Here is a 26334-nt window from a genome sequence, read left to right as displayed (position 1 = left end):
TCAAATATTAAGACTGTGTCTGCAGCATGTCGGAACATACCCAAAATAAGCATCTGCCGTTCCCGGTAGAGCCTCGTGGTTTGTCATTCTCATGAGGGACCTTCCTTTTTCCGCAGAGAAAGTGGCCACCACGCTGGCAAACTCCCTGGAGTCTGCCCTGTCTTCGCTCGCCTGACCACACGCCCGAAATAAAAACTAGAGGTGAATCACAACCACGCACGTTTTATTGTCTTTATGTCTCCATGGCCGCCTTGGAGGCCTCGCGCCTATCACAGATGTATGCAGAAACGACGTCGACGAAGCGTCGGGCGTGATTTGGGCCCAGCAGCCTGGAGGCGAGTGCACCAATCGGGCTCCAAGACTTCCAGAAGGGTGTGACCAGGTTCACTCCCTCCACTCGCCGTTTTATTTTCAACCTTCACGTTGAGAATGCGAGTGAGAGACCAAAGAAAATGCGAGGAGGAGGACGAATGGCTACGCCCAGGCTCCTCCGTCGCGTCCGAAGAGCACAATCTTGCATTCCGACAGGGCAATCTGCCGTGGCCCACCGGCAGGTCTGGTGGGGAGAACAGCGAGGACGTGTCCTGGACGAGGGCTCTGTGCTCTCCGTCTAACGATAATTCTGGAAACTGCGGAGGCTGCGGCCCCAACGGCCAGGGAGCGCAATAACGCTCCATGGCCGAGGCCGCGGATTCCTCGGTACCGCCACAGCAACAGCTCCGTCCGCAACAAAAAGTAGTTGGACTTCTTTTCTTTCCATTTCTATCGAGAATATCTAAAAAAAAAAAAAAATATAAATAAATTGCTGAATTTGAGTCGGTTATACTTGTAAACCAAAAAAGTAACGCCACATCCGTACTGCTCCCCATTTGTTTTTTTATCCTTGTAGGCAATTGCAGCCGTGTAATCAACCTCCTTTGCTCAAAACATTGCCTGGCATTGGCACCCGCCACATATTTGTGGGTAAATTGAGTGCAAGGTTGTCTCGGAGCCGCTAAATGAGCTATGCTTGAAGTATCGGCACTCGTTCCCGATCTGCTGGTGCAGTGGTTCTCAACCATTGATGTTGTGCAGACTCCTTGTGGAATGGCACAGATGATGGAGGACCTTGTTCCTGGTAAGGGTAAACGTGTAGGTCAATTACGATAGCCATATAATAAATGGATATAACTAAGAGCTAGCGGTGTACACTTGTCTTATTGACATGCCTGACAATTGGAACGTTTCCTCTCAATTTGAAAGAATGGAATTTTTATTGCCGGGCTTGACTGATGAGGCTGGGCTTTGCAGACCCCCTAGTCATAGAGTTATGTTCGCTAGAGGTTCAACTGGCGCTAGTGTCTATGCGACTTCCGGGAGGCAAATTGAAGCAGACAGCAGCCAGTCTACTTTTGCGGTGCTCCTGTGCATTCCTATGGGAAAATGTGCGTGAATGTTGTCTTTTCGTAGGAAAATAACGTGGAACACTTGTTATTTGGGTCGTGCCGAATAGTATGTACCTTTACTAACATTGTAAAAGTGTAATTGCTTTAGTTAGCACATTTTTCTTTATCAGTCAATGATGTTTAACTTCGCCAGGGGCGGATCCAAGGGGGGGGGGGGGGGGGCGACGGGGGCGGCCGCCCCCCGCCCCCCCAAAGTCGACCCCCTCCCCTCCCCCCTTCTTGGAGGCCAATTTGGCATGGGTGGGCCCCCGGTGCACAAGAAAGAATGGGAGAATAGTATCTTTACAAATTTTCTGCCCCCCCCCCTTCCCCGCCCCAAAATGGAGTTCTGGATCCACCCCTGAACTTCGCTGTATTTCAGGCCCAAACCTCTGTTCCACAGCAGGTGTGTAAAAACAAGCTATGATTTTAAGCAAAATAACAATGGAAGAGAATGTAGAGTATGTTCAAGGTTCGCCATTGTTCCGGTGGCACTTTCTGTAACTATGACATGCATCTTTACAAAAAATAAAAAAATAATGTGGGTTATGAAAGGTTTTATTCTTTCCTATGCCAGGCAGCTTTTATCGGGCTCCTGTTCTCTGGCTTTACCCTATTTTCAAAGATTTTGAGCGTGTGGGTGTTTTGAACGCAGAACAAGGATCTTGGCACATATTCATGAGCGCAAAGAATAAAGGAGTACTTGTTTATTGCAAATTGAAATATATTACGTTGCTTTCAATTTGTTTTGATCGTCTGCATGCACAAGGAGTTACTTATCCAGTGTTGCTGCATAGTTCTTGCCATGTCCCTTGGTTTTCCATTTGTCCTTCGTTCGTTTGGCACGTATATCCCCCATGCTGGAAAGCGCAGACGCCGTGTTCAGCTAACAGTGCCCGACAGTGCACATAAATACATGTACGAAGCGGTTTTAGCAGCTTTTAATGCCATGAATTCGGAATAAGAAAGCCGTAACTGGCCAATTATTTCATCTGCGAGACTGAGAAATGTTCCAAACTGCCTAGTGGGTACGAATTATTTGTGATATTTGCTCTTATAATCGAGCGAGGGGAGAAAATGCACTCTTTTTCCCATAAAAATGCATTACCAAAAGTCAATTTTCGACTGGTTGCTGTCTGCTTCAATTTGCCGCAGCACACTAGCGCCAGGTGAACCTCTAGCATACATTAGAATAACTCTATGCCTGGAATGTCACTGTGCTAGTGGACGCCGCCATCTTGGTGCTGAGTGCAGAACGGATGCCAGTCGATCGTCACAATTAAAAAAATGCGACTTCCTCTGCTTTCGGTGCGGTGTTAGGAAGCTCGGGTGATATTCTTTTGCTCTGTCGCGAACTGTTTCAATGTTTCTGGAGTACAGAAAAGCATTTCCTACCATTTCAGATACAGCTTAAGATAACTGGCAACCATGATTTTAAGCCCCAAGACTGCTAAAGTGTCGTTACGCCGCAGCGTAGCTTATGTAGTGGCTCTAGGTTGTCTCGCGAGCTGTTATCGAAGAGCTCGCTACTCTAGCGGACTGCAATGTTGCGGCGGTGGACGTTCATCCGAAGTTGGTCGGTTTCGCAGGAGACGACAGCCGATTCCTCAGTGCAGAGGCACGGCGACAGCAAGGTCCGTGATTTGGTGTCGCGTGCCTCACTTTGACGCTCTTATTGGGTCGTGGAGCCTGTAACCTCCACAATTGGTCAAGTTATTGTGAAACAAAATACAAGTAAATGGATTTTTTATGTCGCATAGAAAGGCGCAAGCTGGGCAATAAGTGCCACACCTGGACTCTTCTCCAACTTGTGCCCCAGGCATAGAAAATCTAGCACTGCAACCTAGCTACCCAGACAAAGCTGTCTTGCGCAGCTTTGAAGAGCTGCCAGAATTTCTCGGCCCTCCACGATACCCTTCTCTGGTTCCGGGCGCAGCAGTAAATGCAGAGCCCAGCTTCGCCCTCTTCGGGTCCAACGAAGTATTCTTGTTTGCAAGTTTGTCGTACGGGAAATGTATGGCAGCACAGGTCATCCCACTCACTCATCAGCAGCGTGCACTTCGGGAGATCGAAGCAACGATGGTTGACTACTCTGTCGAAGGGCATCGCACCATTGCGTCGTCCAGTTAACTAACCTCTGGAGTGCCTCATAGTGAGAAAAGCATGAAACAGACCTTTTGCAGTTTTTAAACACTACACGCATTATTTTTATACCGCTTCGTAACGGGCGGGTGTATAGCCAACCGCCGTAATTAGCGGAAAGAGCCCGGTGAATGATTGTGTTGAGGTAACAGTACCGCATAAAAAGTCGCGGCACCGTAGCAGTTGGCCTGACATTTGACAGATTCGGATGACAACTTTGCAGAGGTGCATAAATGTTCAAAACTTAGCATAATTCGCTAACAGTGTTTGTTGTTCAATTCAATTCACGGCACACTTTTACTGCTTGAACTATTCAAATATTCAAAAATTATGAACATCTTCAGAATTCTCGGGTTTCTCGCATCGTGCTTCACTGCTTTACACCGGCGCTCTGGCATCGAGCATCGCCGCTTCGCGTAGGCGCAAATGTGCTTCGCTGCTACGCACCAATGTGGTAGGAGAAACGACCGACGTGTTAAAAACATTTCTGCCAGCAGTCGTCGATATAAAAAATTTTGCTCAGTATTGTACGTCAGCCTCTTTGGCTGCAGTTGCATGTCGGCACCAAATGTTAAACGACAGTGTCAGAGAAGCCCGTTTGCAGAGAGTTAGCGAATTGCTGCGAGTATATGGGACAATAATTTTTCAATCGCGTCCGGATCATCTCTCGACCAGATTCCCGATCACGGTCGAGCGTGCGACTAAAGTGGCATTCGATACGAACTGGCACGAGAGAAAACTAAATTCTGGCGCCATTAGCCGCTTTGTCTCGAGACAATCGCTCGCGTCGCCAAAGTATCGGACAAAATGGTGCGATTCGTTGTAGCTGCTTCACCTCGAGATAATTAGTCGTATCACCGAGCATCGAGGAAACTCGCGCACTCCGCCGTTGCCGCTTCCTTGCGAGCAGATTGCCCGAGTCACTGAGTCAATCCGGGAAACTCTCGCACTTCCGAGACGAGTTGCGTGACGTCGCTCCACACGGAGGGGTCCACGTGTGAGTGGATCCAGGCAAAGTCTTCGAGCCTCGCCAGAGTGTCGTTGGGTGGTGGAACCTCGACGGGCGGGGACACCGCCTCCGCGCTCCTCTGCGGATCGGCGGCCGGCTCGTCCGAAGGGACGGTGGCACCCTCTTGCGGAGGGTGCTCGTCCGTCGGATCAGCGGGAGGCGACGCCGTGGCGGGAACGTCGCAATTGGCGGGCGGCGCTTCGGGCTCGTCGCAGTCCGTGTCCATGTCGCTGGCGTCGTCCGATTCGGTGCCCGGGACTTTTTCCGTCAGCAGGAGGGTTTCCAGCTGCGTGCAAGACGGCAAACCTCGGGGGAGTGCAAACAAACAAGCTCTGCTTTCAACTAGTTTGCCATATTTTCTGGACTATAGTTTGCAGGCAGGTGCAGACAATACGAGGATTTTCTAGCATTGTTTATAGTGACGAGGTGTGACGGAGTTTGTGAATGACAGATTATGCTAATAATAATTTATGTACGACACAAGCTCTTACGCACTCTAATAAGGTGGGGATACACCAAGGTGTGCCAGGGACGGCGCCAGGCTTTCCAGATTGGGGGGGGCAGTGGGGAGGCGTATTACATTCTCGGGGGGGGGGGGGGGGGGGGGGAAGGTTCATGAGAAACCGGGAGGTCGGTTCTGACAGCTAAAATAAGCGTTGGCGGCCAGTAAACCCTGGAAGTGAGCTGGAGGTTATTAATGTCGTGCAGCTACCCGAGAATTGTGTAAACAAAAAGGCAAATCGCCTTGCCGCCGTCTCCTTTCACGACATGTTTAAAAGGTGGATTATAAAAAAAGTAATGGTCGATGGCTGCGTAGAATAGTCACTGCCAACGACGTAAAACTGGAAGAACCAAGCACTTCGAAATATTTTATAACATTTTTATCACCTCAGTTTATTTCTTTGGTTGTCAGTGTACTTACAACCTGAATTACATTGCACATGTTCGTTATTTACAAATATTTACATTCTGAAATTTCACATTAAGGCACGTTCGCACTCGTCCCCCAAAGTTCAGTGAAGTTGAATCCGTCTGTCGTGATGGGCAGCATCGAAGGCGTTGACAACGTCATCTAGTTCCAGGCTTTTCGCGGTGGTCTTCTCCACGGCGAGAACCGCCAAGTTCGCGAGCCTCTTGTCCGACATTCTGTTTCGGAGATACGTCTTCAGCCGACGAAGGCACGAGAACGTGCGTTCGCAGGCGGCGCTGGAGGCAGGGATAGTCAACGCTATAACACAAAGACGGTACGATTCCTGAAAGGCAATTTTAAATTTGCCTAAAAATTTGGCAAACATAATTGTGGTGGTCACACTGCACCCATTCTTGTTTTCATATCGCTGTAAAACCCTGGGAAGCAGTTTCATCTCGGCCACAAGTGCATCCCAGTCGGACGAGTAGTGCTTTGCTAGCGGTTCGACCAGCGAGATGTCCACGAAGCGATCGTGTTGAGGTTGAAAACAGTTCAAGCCCTTCAGGATGAGATCACTGTCGGTAAATCTTCGCTTAAGTTCTTCGCACATTCTATCCAGGATGGGAAGGAACACGTGCACACGGCAGTCGTTTTCAGTGGAGGGGCTCCTCTCCGGGCAGCTGGGCTTCTGTTACATATTTTGCAAGGTGCGCCGGCAGACGGCTGATTCTTCACTCTTCTACGAGACGAATTCCGTTTGTCTCTGCAACGCTTAAGCACTGGCTCTAAATGCCTGAGAAACCCTCTGACGTCCTTAGGTATCTAAATCGCTCAAGTACCGCACTGACCATCATGGAGGCATGAGTAAGGTCGCAGTTCTTGTTCTGCAGGTAATCTGAAAGAATCTGCAGCTCACCCAAAACCTCGCTAAAGATACACAGATGTGAAACTAACTTGAAGTTCAGCTGGTGCAAAATTCCGCGTGCTTCTGCTGATCTTGATCTTCCGCCTTCGGCGATCTTTGTGAGTGTGACAATTATTGCAGGAAGCGCGTGTAGGACGGCTTTGCATGCGTTAATTTGGCATGTCCATCTTGTTTCGCTGATTCCTTTCAGTTCAATCGTTGTGCCGCACACCTGCTTTTGAACTGTAATGAACAGCGCATGTGTGGCAGACCCTCCCAAGAAGACATACAACATCTCTATTAAAGAGAAAAAGGTCCTCGCGGAATCAAAGCTCTTGCAGGCATCGACAATAACCAAATTCAGCTGGTGGTTGAAGCAGTGGACATACAGGGCTTGAGGTACTTTTAACTTGAGAAGGGCTTGAACACCTTTGCTCTCGCCACTCATTACGCTTGCACCGTCATAGGTTTGTGCGATGCAGTTCTCAAGATGAATTCCACATCTGGAGAGTGTTTCCTTAACGTAGCTCAGGAGAGAGGCAGCGTCTAGCGTTTTGGCACTCCTAAACCCAAGAAATCTTTCGTAGACGGATCCGTTCAGGAAATACCGGACTACCACAGAGAGCTGTTCCGTTTTGCTGATATCTCTAGATTCGTCCACTATAAGCGCAAAGCACTGAGCGCTGTCCACCTCGGTCTTGAAAGGACACAAAACCATATCTGACATTGCTGAGAGTATCTCATCCTGAACGGAATGGTGAGTATATTTCGCGTTGGCAGGGCCATTTTCCAGCTTTTTTAGTACAATGGCATCGCTTTTCGCTACAAGCTGAAGGAGCTCGAGAAAGTTTCCTTTGTTTTCACTTGAGGCTGACTCATCGTCCGCTCTCTGGGCAATCCCCTGTGTTGCAGAAAACCTCAGCACGTCAGCTATCACAGAAATAAAGTGGCGGTTTTCTCTTACCTCTTTCAAATACGCCTCGCTGAGGTGCACGGCGACTGAATTTTCGGCGCCCTCTTCCTTCATCTGCTTGAAGGATGCCCATGAGGCCTGGCACAACTTGTGCGCCGCACTGTTCGAATGGAGTCGCAGTCCGCCGTCCCTTTGAAGCGCTTTCTTTCAGTTCCGATAGCCCTCGGTCACAAACACAGCACTTCCACTCCTCTGTCCATTGCTAGTCGAAAACATCCGGCAGGCGAAACAGAATGCCGAGTTCGAAGTAACGCTGTATTCCAACCATGGGAAGCTGGTGTACCATTCGGACTTGAAGGTCCTGCCGTCGCTCCCGTATTTAATAACAGGAAAGGATTGTAGCACAGGCTGTACCGGCGAATCATGGGCTGTCCAGGCTACATCAGGAGGTATTTCGACCTTTATATCAGGAGCTCTCGTTCGGAGTTCTTCGATCTGGAACTCGTCATCCGGGCCATCCCCATCGCTATCACCAAAAGTTGACTCGCATTCTTGTTCCCCGGCGCTTGCGTTGAGCACACACGTTTCATCAAGTGAAAGCTTTTCTTTGGCGGGTTCAGGTTCGGTGACATTCTCTTGAACTTTTCGCTTGGTCCCCTTTCGTTGAAAAAAGTCACTTATTGGACGACTGGATGCCATGGCGTACCCAAGAGTATAGCTCTCCACAATGCTTCCAGCTTCAGCGTCCTTTTTCTCCCCTCATGGGTGAGAAAGAAAGGGAGAAAGTGAAGGTTTCTTTCCCGCCACGGCGATGTCACCAGCAGTGTCGCTCTCGTGGAAAGGGTGGGCTCCCCGGCTCAGCCAGCTCAGCGTTCAGCCAAGGTCCTTGGCCGCCAAGCAGCTAATCCCCCGGGCACCGCGCTTGCCGGAGAGCCGTCTCTGGCAACGGCCAGAGACGGCTCACCCGTGATTGACCGGTCGCGGCCTTGCTGTTTTGAGGGAACCGGGATAGCACCGAAGGTCAGCTTATCCTGCTGGCGATGCGGAGAAACCCATGGGAATGCGGGACAGGGTGTTATCTCAGGGACTCGTGGGCACCGTTATTAGAAGGTTGGGGCCGCGTTACAACGTGTAGAAACCGAGAGGGGCGAACGGCTGAGCTCCTTCCCCTCGGCTTCGACGAGAGGCAAGAAAGCTTTCATTTTTCGTGGGCTACGGAAAGGTAATAAAGCAGGTCGGTCACACAAAGAATTGTTTGTTCTTCGGCCGCTGCCTCTTGTGCCTCACCTGCTTGCTCAGAATAAAAAGTTATCCTCCTGCCCATTACCAAAAAAAAAAAAAAAAAGCAAGATTTTGGGATTTTGGCACGTAGGCGTCGAAATCTTTTGGGGCGGAAATTAGGAAAACGACGGGCGGCTGGTTACTGGGGGGGGGGGGGGGTATTTTATTTTGGGGTGGCAAGACAAATTGGAGGGGAGGCAGTCGCCACCCCTTGCCTCCCTTTGGCGCCGTCCCTGAGGTGTGCACTGTTCAATAATTCTTTACATGCTGACTAGGCGCTGGGTGCGAACTACGCCTCTGGCACGGACAATCTAAGAAAAACTTATTCTTCCCCCGGAACTTGGCCCTGCAAATTATAGACCCGAAAATGTGGTGCAGTTGAGGCCAAATATATCAAACCCGGGTATTTAGAAATATTGCCCATTTCCAACAACCAAAACATCTCCTTGAAAATTTCATGTAGAGATATAGGGCATGTGCGTTTGTATCGAACTCCACCGCACGAAACATTTGGAGCACTGAATCGTGCGCCGCTCATGACCGAAGTACATATTTGGAGAATGTACTCCAAGTAAAGTACAAGTTTTCTCAACCTACTCGAGGCAGTACTACGATGTGCTTAGAGTACTTCCCAACACTGGACTGGGAACATTCTTTATCATGTTGTCGAGCTACACTATGTGCTCGAGCGTTGCAATATAAGATGAGCAGCAGACGCTCCGAGTACGAGTTCTTCCGTACCACTCGGCCAAAGTGCGGCGGCATTCAATGAGCCGTAAGCGGAGCTTATCCTCCTTGTCGGCAGCAGACACCTAGTTTCGTTTTATGGAAACTAGTATCGGAGGGTACGGCCGTGGACGAAGGTAATCCTTCCCATGCACCAGCTCCAATGCTTCGCCGCCAGCCAAAATTAATGAACAACGTAATCGGACGCATATGGCGTTTGTAAAAAGAACTTGCAGTTTAGCCTCCAAACCACTTCGTGGTCCTCCGAGTGACTTGATGCCCTTGTTTGATTTGTTGCGCGCTTACGAGGAAGAAATTTGTATCGCAAAATGAAGCGAAAACGGCACGAAACAGCTACACAATCGCTTCCACGTTGAGACCGAAACCAACCAAATTGAAGCAGCCTAATGGCGGCGAGTGTGCCAGCACCCTAACCGCTGGTCGGGCAACTACCGAAATGCAAAGGTCTATAGGGCGAGTGAGAATAGTTAAAAACTAAGAGCACCCTTAATAAAGAAACGATTTCTTCGCAACAGCTTTACTGACCGTGGCAGACGTCGAGTGTAAAGCGGCGATTAGCGAGCGAATCAATCTTCCCTATAGCACGTTCTAATTAGAAATTTGTTGCTCGCCATTACGGCGCCTGGAATGCGTCTTCCGGGAGTGCGTCCTATTCTGCCATCTAGAGTGGTTTTGAAGTGGCGACAAATGACGTCGCGGAAGCCCAAGTCGTCGGACGTCGCTACTCTGGTGGTTAGTAGTAGAAATGTTGCCCCAACTTCTGGCTGCCGAAGCTTTCGCGGACACCGGAAAGCTACCTCCGCATCCACCACCGCTGCCGCAACTTTACGAGGTCGTCGGGCACTTTTGGAGACACGGTAAGCACGCCAGACGGAGAGACCTCGGGGACGGATGCTAGGCAAATGGGTGGAGGGAGCGAGGGTACCTTGGAGTCCACCTCGAGGCTGCACTCGAGCAGGGCGTCCTCGGCCTCCTGCACGTCTGCCAGGCTCTGGGTCCAGGTGCGCATGAGGGCCAGGTGCAGGGAGGCCGACCCGGCCAGCTCCGCCAGCAGGGACAGGGCCCCTGCCCCGCCCCCCACGTCCCCCAGCTGCTCGTGCAGGGTGCACCTGCCGGGGAGGAAGAGCCTCACTCCTCGCTCGGTCCTCCTGGCCACCAACCTTCTTTTAACGTGTGTAAGATGAAAAACATTATTTTTGAGGGCCTGGAAAAGACATACTTTATTAAGCGCAATATTTGTTTGCCAGACGGAATTTAGGTGGAGGTTGCCTTGCTCTACGCTCAATAATGAGGAAAAAGGTAGCGATTGCGGGTCTTTCTCCCTTCCACCGACGCGTCTGCAGATAGAGCGCCTGCAGAAGGCTGGTTTTCCGCTGAGATCTTAGGTTGAGGTGGCAGGAAGCTAAACAAAAAAGATTAAAGGTAATCAGAAATCAAACGGCGATAGACTGATTTCGAGGCCTGTTGTCATTCTATATGCACAATGACAGGCACAACCTAAAAAAGGTTGCCCAGCGCTACCATGCTCCAATAGTTCTTTCAGCGCCCAGTAAGATGACGCAACTTTGTCGCCAGAGAAATTCCCCACAGCCATCATCAGGTCCGTGCACTACTAAACACCGAATGTGCTACTGGCGTCGACTACGAAATTCCCATGATGTGCGGGAAGACATACGTGGGCCAGACGGACAAGTGCGTAAATGATCCCACCCGCGAGCACGCAGCCTCTACAAGAACGCCGCCTTCGGGGCATCTTGGAATTGATTGTAACAGATGCTTGTGCACCCCAGCCTTCAATAACACCGAGATTTTGGCTAGACACAAGCATAAAGTGTCGCGAGTATTACATGAGGCGTTTGAAATTAGGACCAGGGAGAAGAATTGTCTAAGTGACACATCCTTGTCCTTATGTATAGATGAGTTTGAACTCCGGTTGAGAGTGCCTCTTCCCGTTTCCCATCAACAGTGTCCCTGTGTTTTTCGGCACTGTTTTTTCTTTTGCAACGAACCAACTGGCCCAAATCTCCACTTTATTGCAACTTATTTTTTCTTTTAAACTCGGCGACAGCGTTCAGGCCCAATCGTGCGATCGACAACGGTGCCAAGAGTTTTTCCAAAGGACAACCGCGCAATTTTCCGAAGAAATTCCCACTAAGAACCATCGCTTTAATAACGAGACTTGGGGCCAGTTCGCACGTTTGCAACCGCTTACGAACGTGTTCCTCATGACCTCCCGAGACGCGAGGACACGTCAGCACGCCAGTGCCATCTACGGGGTGAAACTGCATGTTACTAGGGCCAGGGTTTTCCAATATTTGCGAGATCAAATGCGCACACCGTCTAAACGTATGTACCATCTAGGAAGAAAGGTTATGACGCCGTTGAAAGTTTTACGAGCTAAGGATAAAAGAAGGACGAGCGAAAGGAAAGAAAAAGAGAGAGAGAAATGGCGAGCGCTCCACGGATACCTGGCAGACGGTGTTCTCCCGTCGCGAGAGATCACCAGAGGTCGTAGTGCGGGCGGCCACGAGCGGCGGCGAGAGCCTTTAAATGCCGGCAAATGGGGTAATCCTCGCAACAACGTCGGAGAACGGGTCCATTCGATTACTCGAGGGATTCGTCGCCCCTACACTAGCAGAGGGGACATACCAGACGTTCTCCATGGGGTTCAGGTCCAGCAGCTGGGGCGGGGGCCGCAGCACGGCGTGGCCCTGCTCCTCCAGCACCTTGTCCAGCCAGAAGCCGCCGCCCCCTTCCGCCAGCACCCGGTAGAAGGGCACCTGCGACGCAATGGCCGCCCACAGCTCTACAAATGCGGGGCTCATCGTCGTCTCGCCTCGTTCTACGGCGCTCTCATCCACCGCTGCCACCGTCTCGTTGGCCGCAACGTTACTCGCCGAGAACTTAAAAAAAGCGGTAAGCTTCATGATTCCTTCTTCGCCGTTCCCTTCCACTCGTACCGCAACCTCTGCGCAACGCTGTGGCGGTATGGGAGTCTGGCGGAACCCCAATTTTTAAAGCGGCTGCGGTATCTTCGTCGCCAACAAAGCTGCGGCACCACTTAGTCACCAGCCATTTGTTTTTTTCCCTGCAAGTGCGTGCCATCGGGCATACAAAGAATGGCACCACCCCAAAGAGGACGTCGAGGTGTACCATTCGAGCTACACTCCGGTCGCAGCGGATGCCACCAGTCCTCAAAGCCAATCCAATCCACCGACCTTGGGACGCCCCGACGTGCGGAAAGCGTAGTTCAACGAGCCGGATTGACCGGGACGTCCATTGCGGTCGGATCTAAGGCGAGTTACCATCAGGGGGTGAAGACGACACCAGAGCGTGGAAAATCCTAATGTCGCCAAATAAAGGAGGAGAGCGGCAGAAAAAGAAAACGGGACAGGCACATTTGTTTTGCCTCAAAGCGGTCATTATTTGACAGCTCGCCCAACTTTCTTTATGTCCGTAATTCCGTTTCATTATTACGATTGCTGGTTACTTCAAAGCAGAGATGCAGTACGTACAATCGTACGTACGAGTATAAGGAAAAAACATTCGGTAATTCCAAGTTTAACTTGCAGGTCTGGTTCATTCGAAGTATTTTTTGCGCGCCGCAAAAGTCTAATACTCCGGAGGCACGAAAAAAACCTCGGGACTATGTTAACCGAGCTTAAACTGCAGCTGTGCATGCTTCGTCGCTTTTACCTACTCTTTGCATGGTCGGAAAAAGTGTGATTGAGTGCAGTGCGTGCCAAGCCAGCCAAGTGGCTAAATCGAGCCAAGTGTGATAGCAGGTGCGTCGTAACACCATCCCTACCAAATATATGCAGCAGTCAACAAAGCTGGGCTCCAGGCACTAACCGAGCTCTTGCAGATGTCTCGTCCATTGAAGATAGAGGGCGTTTCATTTTAATTCCAACGGAATTTTAAAAAACTTAGGTAAGTTCTGTTCTCACCGAGTATTTATCAGGCTTGGAGGATATTACACGAGGGAATAATCGTCACAGTAAGTTGACTTATTAACTCGAATCAGCTAATTAACTTTTTAAACATTGATCTTAGGGATCATGTTGAAATTGCAGTATTGACGGCAATTACTATTAGAGGCCAGACGAATTTAAAGAATTTGCAAAAAGGTAATGGGTTTCTAGATTGTAACAATCATCTTCCTTATTTCTTGGCACGATTCAAAAATTTTGCTTACAGAGAGTATTGCAAGCCCTGCCTCCAATGACACTTGGAAGAGTGACGTAGCCATTACAGTCACGTCGTCACTTGTCGTCGGCGCACGCACTAAGGACGTGCCGCCAAGATAGTGACGACACAAATGAAACCACTACGTCCATGGAGAATAGAAAGGTAGGAGAGGGCATGACGTCGGCCGCGTAGCCTCCACAAGCCATGCTCCCTTGACGCCTCGCCTCTTTCTCGTTTTCCTCCTTACTCTCCTCACTTACCATGCCAACGTGACCACATCACGTGACCGTAGCTAGCCTTCGTCTTGCTATCGGCTACTAGAATACACCGCAGTCTAGCCTTCGATCTGATAAAACCTACCGGACGGAGCGCGCGCAAGCCTGCAAGGAGTCCTTCTACAATCAACCACCCATCTCACACGTGACATGTCACGCGCACCAATCGCCAGAGAGATCTGCGGTCACGCTGGGCACAAAACCGTTTAAACTTCTTATGACTAGGCTTCACCAATATTGCAACGTGCCCCCTCCTAGTACTTCTAACCTCCTTGACTACGTCACTCTTCCAAGCGTCATTGTGGGCAAGGTTTGCAACACTCCTTTAGAGTGCAATTTTGAAATCGAGCAAAGAAAAGCAAAAATTAATCTATTAATACCTGAAAAAAAAAAAATTTTTTTGCAAAATTTTTAAATTGGTTTGGCTTCTAATAGCAATTGCCATCAATATTGCGGTTGCAGCATAACCCTTAAAATGAATAATTAACAGATTTTAGTTAATTAGTCAACTTACTGCGGCAATTATCCCCTCATCTAATGTCCACCGACCCTGATAAATAGACGGTAAAGACAGAACCAGTGATGTGATTGGTTCGAGTAATTTTGAAGCACCCGTCGAAGCTGCCAAAAGATTTTTTTCGAGTAACAAAGACACTTTTGGAGCACAACCCTATTCTTGTTCATTCTATTGTAAAAACCGTCAAGATTCATGTGTTCGCCCGCTGAAAAAAAATATGGTACATCTTTGCTTTCCAACTTCTGTGTAACCCCTCTTAGTATCATTTACAAAGCATTTGAATTACAAAGCTGAGCATCAACGAATCCCACATGTAAACATTTATGATGATATAAAGTCAGCATGTAGAGGATAAATGTGTATTAAAAAATCCAGCTAAACTCACTCCCAAGCTTTCATTCCACTGCTAAAGTTAACATTGCGTTAATTTAAACTGCATTAACTGCATTCACAAACATTTTGGGCCTAGTTAGAGGTATGAACCAAACCGCAAAATTAAACTTATGGCCCAGCCCAGTTAGACCGAACCAGTGTGATTCATTAACCCTTTTCCAATACCCAAGACCACAGTAAGTTCCCTCAAAAACTAAAAGCTGAAAAAAAAAAAATGCAACTAATGATGCATCTAATTTCTTAGAATGTCGGGGTCCAATACAAAAACGGACCGCAGTTGTATTTTGTAAATTTTACTGCCACGGATATGTTTTCAATCAGCATTCAGCAAGCTCTATTTCTCACTTTTTATTTTCCAATGCTCGATGCACGGTTGTACACCCTTCCACACTGAAGGAGTGTTTTTGACTCCCAGAAAATTGGATTGCCTTCTCTGCTGGTGTAACTTGTCGAAGGTGCCCAAGAAAGGTTTGCAATTTACGGAGCATAGCTACTACTGCAACGTGCCCCCACTGGTGGAAGTAGACAAAAATCAGAGACTTCTCCCGAAGGAGCACTAAATGAAGAGGGCTGGAGGTTTGGAGCATTCGTACTGGGCGTACAATGGATGCTGCTGGTGTTCTCTCCTTTGTTTTCACAACCCCAATTTTTCTCCAATTCTAAAGGACAGAAATAAGGGCTCTTAGAGGGGAGGCTTATGCACCAGTCTATAAATCTTGGCAACATTATAATTCTTAAGATTTGCAAAAGTCAGTCTTAACAAACCACTGAAAAGAAAACAAAATGTTTTTTTTTTAAACAGTCTGGCCGGGACATGCGTGTCAAAAAATTAATTTGGTGCGAAAAAAAAACAAAACAATTTTTTTAGAGCAATATTGACGGTGCGAGACGCGATTTAGTTGGTAGTCACCTCCTTTCCACCTGTTTTCTCTCAGCATTTCGGGCGTGTCGAGGAGAGATGGATCGGCTTCGCCTTCACGTTGCGCGAATGACCATCTCGTTGAGGTCGAAAGAGCGAATGACTACTCCATGACGTCATGTACTTTGCACGCAGAATATAATATAAATCTTTCGCCATCAATATTGTTCTAAATTTGGTTTTTTTTTTTTTTTTCCGCGTAAAATTTATTTTTTGGCATTTATGTCCCAACAGATAATGTAAAAAAAAAAATTTTTCTTTTTAGGTTTTTTTAAAGGCATTATGGTATGGCATTAACCCTTTCCCTACCATGGACGACCTGGGTTCGTCCACACTGTTTGTACCGCTCCCCCCAAAGACGAGCTGGGCTCGTCCACGTTCGTTCGGGCTCCAATACGCTACCATAGACAAACTGGGCTAGTCCACGTGTTTCTAGTGAGCTTTGCCGTAGATAGATGGCGCTTCACGGAAAATAAAAACCTGGTAAATTTCTGAATTTGGCAGAAAATTGTTCCAACGCAGGCAGCAGGGGATGTGAAATTGCGACATCAACTTCTGGTCGCTGCGTTCATAGTGACGATCTAGCCTCAAAACTGAGGCAAAAACGAAGTTATTGTGACGTCTCTTCACATTCAGAAGACGAGGAAATGAATCCTTCATCGAACAGCGAGAGCAATGCCACTGAGTTATTGGATTTGAGCTCAGACGACTCTGATTTCAATGAGGACATCATGTCGACATGGACTAGAATCAGTGAAGAAAATCCCCCTCCAGCCCCAACACGTTTTGCGTTCACGTAGCGTGCAAGGTGATGTGAACTGTCTGCAGTACTGCTACGCCCGTCTTGAACGTCTGTGTGCAAGGCGATGTGAACTGTCTGCGGTAATGCAGTAAAGCGGAACTTTAGTGCCTTTTTCTTTAGCAGTGTGTCAAAAATTTCTCATATAATAAATATTTTGGCATTTATTTTTGGCCTTTGTATTGCATATTAAATTTACAGGACACAAAAAAACATTTGGTATTTTCAAATAGTTTTTTTCAAAATTTTTGCGGTAGGCAAAATTAATGTCGCACGACAGCACATCAAGCGACATTGCGATGTGGCACGACGTGGTAACAAAACGTCCCGTGCCAGACAGCCACGCACGTAGGGCACTCGCGGCAGGAGGCAGACCTGGAAGGCGACGACCGCGCTCTCCTTGGGCAGGAAGGGGCCGAGCTTGCGCACGAGCCAGCAGCGCAGGTCCTCCTGGGACACGGCCGCCCCGGGGGGCCCGTGCGCCCGCAGCATGTCCCGCAGGGGCAGCAGCTGGGCCAGGTGGCCCGCGTGCACCAGGAGCAGGCCCCCCCCGGCACCCCGCTGGGGCAGCTGCCTGCTCGCCAGGTACACCACCTCCCGGCCCTCCGTCCGGAACTCGCGCAGCTTGCGCAGGAAGCCCACCCGCGCTGCAGCCTGCAATCCAGAGTTTGTACAATAATCGAGAGGAAAAGGCCTTTCCCACACATTTGGGTTGCTTCCAAATGGGGGGGCGTAACGCGGACGGCGATGGTCCCGGTGCACCTGTGCTGCCCATGTCATGGGATGGCAGGCTTGAAGTTCGACAGGCTGTCTAAAACTGAACTATGCCGAGCATTCCTTTCGTGCGCTGCGCGGGAGCTGGAACGACCTTCCAGAGCATTCATTTGACACCATGAAACTGTTTGTAATCAGTTGGGAACAAAGTCTACAGCCCCAAGAGTGAACCCCTGCCTTCCACTGACGTCACTTTTTCAATGGTGCCGGTAGAGCTTTTCACTTTGAAAAACACAATGAGGACAAAAATTGTAAATTCTATAACTTTGCAAAAAAAAGTTATTTTGGCCAAATATTTGGGTTACTATTTCAGCGATGTTTGTTGGCGTGTTTAGCAAGTTTCTAGGAAAATTGGGGACTATGAAGAAAACGCCGGAGTACCTTTTTAACGACGCAATCACCAACCTTTCCTCGAATGGCCAGCACCTCCATTAATTTGCACATAAGCTGGTCATTGTTTTTTCCAATGATGTTGAACTTGAAGCATGTGTGTATATTTGGAAAGTCGAATCGAATGTTAGCGGACATACTACTACAATCCCACTTTCTATACGATACCGCATAGTGCCACGCATGTGTTCTGACATTGTTTCTATCTGAGTGGCATATGTCTTTTAGTTATCTTTCTAAGTATATTAAATGCTGGTGTATATTTGATTTTTGGGGTGAAGTGTATTTTTATTTTACGCTGTTTTTCCACCAAGGTGTGTACGGGAACTAGGGCCTCGTCAAGCTGCAGTAGCAGCTTTTTGCCCTCTTTTCCACCTTTTTTTGTTTTGTAATGAAAAAAGGAAAATAAAAGATTATTATTACTATTATTATCTTACGCAACTTTTCAATGCATTGGTACTCCGGACAACAAACTGGTAGGTGTCTCGCGGCTGCTATGTTTTTCACTGAAGCAGCATGTTCTCTTGTTCTTTCAATGATGCGACAGCCAGTTAGTCCTCTAAAGCACCTACCGCATGTTAATAGAATGCTATACACAACCCCTTTCTCACGTGCGGAATAATTCATCTGCGGAGCGGTTCTACACACTCCTCCGTTGTTGCTTGCCTCTCGGTTTACTCTGCGGCACATAAAACAAGCCTTACTCGGTGCAGAACACGCCACCTGGATGACTTGCCTGCCAGCAATCTGCTATCATCCGTGGGAAATGCCGTGGATGCAGGGCGCCACCACTATAGGTTGGCGAGTTGTTTTTTTTGTTTTGTTTGGTCAGTGGCCCCCAGGCTCTTGCTTTATAGACTGGCTCATCACAACTTTATACCAATTGTTGCATATTGAAGCTCTCTTTGTCGTCTGTGTCGGTGACGACGTCTTCGTCGTCGTCACCGACAAAGACATCGTCGACTGATGACTTTGTCGGTGACCTTGTGAGGTCGATTTGTGAAAGACAACAACCGACTTCGTTGGGAATCTTCGTTTTACTGACCCAATCGTTCCCCTCGTGCCAGCCCCTGCCCTTTGATCTTCTTCTTTGTAAGCGGACAAGAGTCTTATGTCAGTCTCTGTTCAGTTACAATTATTTTACATATATCCTCCCCGCCCCCACAACGCGAGGAAAATACATTGAAGTTCAAATGGCTTCCAATGGGTACAGCAGTTGTACTGGTCTTCGTGTCACTGAACCGGATGGTAGTTTTATGGTACATGCCCTCACATTTCCGTCTCTTCCAGATAGCACATCAATGACACGAACCAAGGTCCACAGATGTCTCGGGGCAATGTCGTCGTGCAGGAGTGCCACGCCTCCGATTTTCGGTGGTCGGCCGTTAAGAGGCGTTGCTAGGTGTGCTGATCGAAGCTCTAGGAGGTTTTTTTTTTCCAGCGTACCCAGAAATTGTTCATGAGCTTCTGTCAATATTGCCACCGTCCTGAAAGCGCATCTCTTGAGGACGCGATTGGGTGTGGCGGCTACGTCTCTGGCAGGGTTGTCAATCGTCGTCTGATGAGTAAGTGAGCCGGAGTTAAGGCTGTTGGTTCGCTGTTATCTGCGTGCAAGTAGGTCAAGGGTCTAGAGTTGATCGCTGCTTCGATGTCGGTCAGTACGGTAGTTAGCTCTTCAAAAGACAGACTTTGTCGTCCCAGAACTTTCCTCATGCACGTTTTCACTGATCGCACCATTCTTTCCCACCAGCCGCCCCACCAGGCGGCCCGCTCTACGATGAACTTCCAGGTTATTTGGTGGGTACTGCAGAAGTCTTGTGATCCAGTACTGCGAATAGCCTCCCATTGAGCTTTCAGATCCTTCGCTGCTCTTTTAAATGTTAATCCGTTGTCGCTATAAATTGTGGTCGGAATTCCTCTTCTAGCCACGAATCTCCTCAAACCCAAGATAAACGATGCAGTGGTCGTAGAGGATACTAACTCGAGGTGTATTGCACGAGTAGTCACACAAGTGAAGAGAGCAATGTACGTTTTAGCACATTGTCCCTTTGAGCTGGCGAATAACGGCCCCGCAAAGTCGACTCCTACAACCTGAAATGGGTGTCCCTCTTCCACCCTGTCCCGTGGTAGTGGAGCTACTGGAGCCGTGGCTGGCTTTGCGCTGAACCGCCGACAGGTCCGGCATTGAGCGAGGATCTTCTTCACGATTCTTCGTGCTCCTGGCAGCCAAAATCTTTCACGTAGTTCTGTTAATGTGGCCTGCAGGCCTCCGTGTACTGTTCTAAGGTGTGTTGCAGTGACCAGCAGCTTAGTGTACGAGTGGTCTCCTGATAAAAGGATAGGGTGTCTTACGTTGGCGTTACTCTGCTCCCCACAGGAACGTTGGCGCAATATAGTGTCACACCATCCACACCTGACAGCAGGTGGCAAGTGCACCAGTTCTGATCACAAAGTGTTCACATAAGTCGGTGGGATTTTCTTCAAATATACGTAGAAACAGCGCTAGTCTGCCAATACCGAATATGTCCACGGGCAACCCCAGGTGTATGGAATAGTCCCGAGCATGTGCCCTAACAATGCCCCCCTTTTTGTTTTTTCTTCGCAGCACAGTTTCTTTTTACCCCTGTCAGCAGGGACATTGCAGCTTTCAGCTAACATCGTGGGTGCCCCGGTTTTTATCGAGGCCCAAACGAGGGGTGACAGCCCTCGGTTCGAGCCCTCCGAGGGTGTGCTCAGCTGCGGGAGTCCTTGAGCAGGATTCTCACACCACTGCCGGGCAGCTTGCAGAGCTGTAACCCGCCCATGAAGAGGGGACACGGCACGGCCCTTACGCAGGGTGCCTTGCACCACTCTCGTACAGTGTAGCGCGAACGCTGCAGCGATTAGACTCCCCATACTTGTCGTGGTAGAACAGGATCTGGCGGCGAAGGGCGCAGATGCCGCAACCACCTGGCGTGGCCACGGCGTTGCTCTTGCTCGGGCCCATGGCCTGTGCCTTGAGTTGGCAGACCCTGGCACAAACACCGGCTGCGTGTCGCTTCTTGCTCGAAGCACGAGAACACTGTGCCCTGTGTCAGCAGATGCCCTTGAGCAGGCACAGAAGCCGATTGTGCGTTGCTTCTTTTTCGAAGCACGAGAACACGTTGGACACCGTACATCTTGGAGCGGGGTTTGGTGCTGCAAAGGCATCCAGCCGCTATTGCCCGCTTTTCACGTCCCCGAATCTGTCAGGCTCTGTCCCTCACAGCTTGGGTATGCGCTACCATGGCGGCTTTACGCTCTGCACTCATCCCGGTGTAGCGGGCGCGATCTCGCACCCATTTACGTTTGCGGACATCCATACCACCCGCTCGTTGCTCGCTACCATACACCATGTGATGGGAAGAAACGCGGGTACTAATGTCGCTGGCCTGTCCTATGGTGAAGACTCCTCTGCGGGCAGAGCCGCCGCGAAGCGTCAGGTACGTGTGGGCCAGGTGAGTTAACATTTTTGTAATGAGACACCGCAGGCAGTCGCCGCGAGACGGCGTGAAGGGGTAGACCGGGTAGGTTAAAACGCGCCTAGACGTATGGTCACTTCGTGGCGCGTGGGAGCGTGGCCACGAGGAGGGCCCAGCACGTAGCCGCACCGGGCGAGATCAAGTTTGCGGCCGTTTCGCTTTTTCCGACGCCGAATGCTGACTGGCAAAATGGGAACGGCAGGAGGGCCACTCATTCCGCCTCCAACGCTCATTCGATAACCCTTCGAGCCTGGCAGCCGTGGCCAAACCACGTCGCAACGGGCGTGTGCCGAAGGCGTCGGAAAGAGACATTTGAAGCGCACTCACCTGCTGGGAGTCCTCGAGCAGGAGCCTCGCGTTGCTGCCGGGCAGCCTCCGGAGCCTGAACCCCAGCCGATCCAGCAGCGTGACGGCCGCGCTTCGCGTGCACGACGCGTTGCACTGCTCGCGGATCATGTCGCACACCACCCTCAACGAGGGCGGCTTGCCGTAGTTGGCGCAGTGGAACAGGATCTGTCGGCGCAGGGCGCACAGGCCCGCCGCGTCGCCGGCGAGTCTGTGCAGCCCGGCGGCGTCGTCGGACTCCAGCTCGGGCGTGAGCGACGGGCCCCGATCTCCGAGAGCGCCCACGACGGCGCTCTTGCTCAGGCCCGTCGCCTGGGCCGTGCGCCGGCAGACCCTCTTCAGCGGGCACAGGAGCCGGCTGCGTGTCGCCTCTTCCTTGAAGTAGGAGAGCACGTTGGTCACAATCTGCTCGTTCTCGGCTCCCAAGTTGCCCAGGCACACATCGGCCTCGTCGTCCTGCGGATGCTTGGCGTCGGGAGCCGCCGTCGTCGACCTGGCCATGCGGTTAGCCGCGGGCACGGCTGGCACTGTCGCGCGGCAGCTCCGTTGTCGAGGTCACTTGGATGGCCCTAGTGCGCGAAGATTCGTGATGGCACCATCGCGACACCGTCTCTTTCTGACCGTAGGTTACATGCTCTGTCTGGTACGAGGGCACCACACTGACTGCCGATAACAGCTGGACGCTCTGACAGCGAACTACTTGTGCAGAAAGCTGAGCTGGTTTAGAAATGAAAGCCAAACTGGCCAAACTGTCCAACCGCCAAACGGGCCGAACTCGTCAGTCTACCCCACTTTGTGTCCCAGAGCCGCTTAATCGATCCATAGCATGTAGCAGCGTAGCAGCTAGAATGAGTGGATAAGGCGGTATTGCGCGCCCTCCTAAGGTCAAAGCTGGATCAATGGATAGATGAATCCCATACCTCCCATCCCTCCCATACGGCTCAAAGCCGTAAATGTAGAGAGTTTGGCCATTCGTTGGGAAGTATAGGAGACAAATGAGGAGGCGCCATTGGCCGAAAGCGGGCTGGGCGTGTTCCGGGGCGTCTTCAGAAATTCGAATGTGACCAACCAGAAGCCGGAAATAATACCCTGGCGGTGGTCGCGAGAAACAAACCTGATAACTGCATTGGAGTAACTCTCAATGGCTGAAAACATGGTACACGTGATGTTTCAATCACATTAATCCAAAATGATGGTGGAAGAGTGCGACTAGCGGAACGATCGACATGATCCGTACGCCAAGCGCCCAGGGCCGGGAGTCTGCCGTCCGAACGTCCGTGCAAAACAGAGTTGCACGGCGCATTCGTTTCTTACATCTTTCTGCATGATCATGATCAAAACAACACGTGCTTCTATTTTCAACCACGAAGAGTTACTACACTTCACTCTTACGCGTTTATTAAAACCATATACGAACATAGACCTTTGATCAGAACTGTTTGCCGCTACCACCGCTAGGGGATTCTTTTCGGCTTCTGGTTGGTCAAGAGTAGGGGTGTCGCGAACCGGTCGAGGTTCGAGTTCGACCAGGTTCGACTTTTTCGACTTTCGGTGGAAACTTCGACGAACCTTGTATGGACTTCTTCCAAAACCGACGCGCTCCACCGCGGCGAAATACCACGCAGTGCACTCTGGGAACTAGTTGGCCACTCAGTTTCGGTTTCGATTGAGCGGCTTCATCTCATGCTACCCACGCCGCGACCGAACGCGCTGCTTGCGTTTTCGATTATCTGACTTTTCACGAACGTACAATACACTCATTCTCGAGCGATGCGAAACGAAGACCGGGGCACTTTCCTTGGTTCCCGAAACACCGGATATTGTGCGTGCGTATGCGAACGTAGTAAGTCGTGGCTTAGTCACCTCACCCCACGAGTGTATCTTTGAGCTCAATGTCAGTATCCCGTCTAGTACCAGTGAACTACAACTCAAATTTGTTCGTCTGGAGCCTTACACGCATTTTGTTTGCCAAACGTCCGCTTCTTGTTACTTCATTGGGCGAAAAGCAAGCCGCATCCTCACAGGTTATCAAAGTTGAGGCCAGCGTTTACAAAATCAAATTTGGGGGTTTTACGTGCCAAACCAACGGCGGGCATCTGGCACGCCCCAGCGGAGGACTGAGGATTAATTTCGACCACCTGGGGATCTTTCGACTTGCAACCGAAAGCTCGGTTACTCGGCGCTTTCTCCGCAATAGGCCTCCGTCAGATTGCGGGCACCTCGCCCGGGATTCGAACCCGCCACATGGGGATCCGTAGGCCGACGCTCTCGCCTCGGAGCCACCGAGGTGGCTTGAGGCCAGCGTTTACGCATGAACGTTTAAGAAAACGCAATAAATTTGACCTCACTACTGCACAAAAGTTACTATGATGTCTTCCTCGTGTCATCATATTGTCACGAATTAAGGCGACGAGAACGCGAACAGTGAACTGAAAAGAAAGGTTTAATGGGCGAGCTTGTGCCAACCAAAAATAAGTAACGAAAGAGCGTCGAAGCAGCAGAAAAGCAGGCGGCGATTCGGCGGCGAATCAGAGAGCGCGAGCGAGACTGAGACTGACTCGACAAGGTCGCGAGTAGCTGCTTATCTGCCGTGCGTCATTATCTCGAAAGTTCGGCACAGAAAGTTTGAGCGTCGCGCGCTCGGGGCGAGGATGAACTGGCACTCTCGAGAATAACAAAGCAGAGGGAAAGTTACGTCTGGTGCGAGAATGAACGGGAATCTTCTAGAGGACCGTGACCAAGCGTTGCTTTCTCGGCTCTGCGGGCGGCAATATACCTCCCACTCAAATTTTATGCTGATAGAAGATTAACTTTTCGCAAACGCTCAGATCGGCTAGCTACGACGGAGGCCCTAAAAAGCGTCCCCTACTCCTCGCTAAGCCTTTTTGGACGAGTTTTTACAGACGCCCGAGATCTGTGCCGGGAACGGTGTGTCTCAAATTATCTCGGCATACTCAGGCAGGAAGAAAGCAAACACATAGCAAATAGTATGGCCATTAGCAACCGTCAAATGCGCTTTGAATTCGTTCGAGCACTTGTGTGAAGAATGTCGCACCGTGCGCCGGACGGGCATGAACCCCAATGCGGTGCGCATAGGGGTTCATGCCCGGCTGAGGCACTTCCGGCGAACGGTGCGACATTCTTAACACAAGTGCTCGACTTTTGCATTCTTAAAACGGTCTGTATGCGCGAATATATGATTGCAGGATAACTTTATGCGCATACGCGATGTTGAAGATTAGTGGAATGCAAGCGGGTGGGGGCAAAAAGTAATATTTCGTCTATGGACGCACGAAACAAACAAACTTCTTGATCAACAACAATAGAGAGTTTTAGTAGATCGTTCCCATGACTCCGATAACGATATCCCGATACTCCGCCACCGCCTCCCTTGCGCATGCATAGTATCGTTATCGGGGCTATCGGGGGTATCGGAACGATCTACTAAAACTCTCTACTAATGTAAAGGCGCGAGCTCGATGTATGCATACTTATTGTTTGCTACAGCTTGTTGATTCGTACACAAGCAAGATCCCCGAGCACTCGAGCTTCGCAGCGTCGAGACTCCCAGCACTGGCTCGTCCACATACCTCGATTGGAACGCTAACAGGAAGGCTCAAGTACAAAAATACAACAAGCATGTGTTAAGACAAGCTATACGTCTAGGGATTGTGCTAAAGCTTCGATGTATGACCATTTAGGTTAGTTTAGTGACCACAAACGACGCTCTCGGAACCAGAAAACAATCTCTTGTCGACGTGTCGATCGAAACCGAAACCATGCCACCCTCCTCCCTGGCCAACTAGTTCCCAGAGTGCAACGCGCGCCGTGTTGCATGCAGGGCTTTATGGAAGTAGTCTATTGAGGTTCGACTCGTGTGCGCATGCGCGACAGGCTGACCAGTTGGCTTCGGGTTGGATGGTAATGGCTAAGGGATAAATTAAGGGCAGCGCTGATTGGTTATTTCACTTAATACAGTACAAAAAATTAAATTATTAACCTCTTCAGTGATTAGAATTAGTTTCTTTTAATTGCAACTGTTTATAAAATAAAAAAACCCTTTTCTTAAAAAAACATTCTCCAAACCTAGACATGCTTGTATCAAGGTCTGGCCACACTGTCCACAAAGTCGAACCGGTTGAATCTGGGGAAAAGTTCGAAGGTTCGTCGAACCGGTTCGACCCAGTCGAACCCCGAAAGGTCGACCTTAAAATCCGGTTCGACAAAAGTTCGCGACACCCCTAGTCAAGAGAGAATGCCAAGCCCACTTTCCGACTCTGCCGCACGCCCTGACTCTGCCCGCGCCTCTCATTGACCAAACTCTCTCAATACACGGCTCTGATACGGCTCAGAGCCGAATAAGTAGAGAGTTTGGCCATTTGTTGGAAAATACAAAATGTCAAAAAAAAAAAAAAAAAAAATTTACACGGTCTTTTTTACCGCAAAAATAAACTAGGCATCGCCAAACGCTCATTCTCCGCCCAAAGGTAGAGCTAGAGGTAACAACCATATGCCAAATTTTCAGCCCGATCCGATAACTTAATCAAAAGTTATAAGTGATTTTCTGAAAATTTCAATGGGAAAATGGCGGCCGACGGAGTTTTCAAACACATGGGGCTCTATGCAAGTATTGCTCTATGGCACCAGAAATCGAAAACGGGCAAAAATAGGCTCCATTTTCCCATTGAAATTTTCAGAAAATCACTTATAACTTTTGATTAAGTTATCGGATCGGGCTGAAACTTTGGCATCTGGTTGTGACCTCTAGCTCTACCTTTGGGCGGACAATGAGCGTTCGCCGATGCCTAGTTTATTTTTGCGGTAAAAAAAATGAAAGCCGTTTACAAATCCCTGTAACGCCGAATTGGCGCGCAGCTCTTGAGGAGGAGTAGGGAAGGGTACTG

The 26334-nt window shown here is 49.7% G+C and overlaps 2 protein-coding genes across 6 annotated transcripts in view; one reads left to right on the top strand and one right to left on the bottom strand.

Moving 5' to 3' along the window:
* Positions 1–215, top strand: part of LOC8031049 (guanine nucleotide-binding protein-like 3 homolog) — a 35211-nt gene extending 34996 nt beyond the window's left edge. Inside the window, exon 15 of the mRNA XM_029966378.3 lies at positions 117–215. Coding sequence (XP_029822238.2) covers positions 117–175 — 59 coding nt within the window. The 3' untranslated portion in view covers positions 176–215. The remainder of the gene's footprint in view (positions 1–116) is intronic.
* Positions 192–22335, bottom strand: LOC8031050. 5 transcript variants are annotated; one of them, XR_003916514.4, is made up of 6 exons: positions 21413–22282; positions 16770–17075; positions 11980–12110; positions 10256–10439; positions 4402–4861; positions 192–1114 (listed from the first exon to the last, which is right to left on the bottom strand). XR_003916514.4 is itself a non-coding variant. In XM_029966380.4 (5 exons), exons 1-5 carry the CDS (start codon positions 21929–21931, stop codon positions 4487–4489), a joined length of 1488 nt encoding a protein of 495 aa, XP_029822240.2. In that variant the 5' UTR covers positions 21932–22335; the 3' UTR covers positions 2117–4486. The 5 variants fall into 5 exon arrangements, 2 of the variants coding, with proteins under 2 accessions (XP_029822240.2, XP_029822239.2); XR_003916515.4 differs by having other exon boundaries at positions 192–775; XR_005798454.2 differs by having other exon boundaries at positions 16797–17075; positions 21413–22277.
* Positions 22336–26334: the final 3999 nt, after the last annotated feature.

The sequence above is a fragment of the Ixodes scapularis genome, unplaced genomic scaffold (genome assembly GCF_016920785.2).
Source record: "Ixodes scapularis isolate PalLabHiFi unplaced genomic scaffold, ASM1692078v2 PGA_scaffold8__174_contigs__length_109621045, whole genome shotgun sequence".
NCBI lineage: Eukaryota > Metazoa > Arthropoda > Arachnida > Ixodida > Ixodidae > Ixodes > Ixodes scapularis.
The sequence above is the reverse complement of the archived record's forward strand: the minus strand, read 5'-3'. Positions and strand labels throughout refer to the sequence as shown.

Bases quoted from the DNA above. Each gene is read 5' to 3' on its own strand.
- LOC8031050 (XM_029966379.4), bottom strand. From the start codon at position 21,931: ATGGCCAGGTCGACGACGGCGGCTCCCGACGCCAAGCATCCGCAGGAC. The intron at 12,111-16,769 runs GTGCGTGGCTGT...ATTGCGTCGCAG, and splicing joins TCCTGCCGCGAGTGCCCTAC to GTGCCCTTCTACCGGGTGCT. The intron at 10,440-11,979 runs GTATGTCCCCTC...CCTCCCCGGCAG, and splicing joins AACCCCATGGAGAACGTCTG to GTGCACCCTGCACGAGCAGC.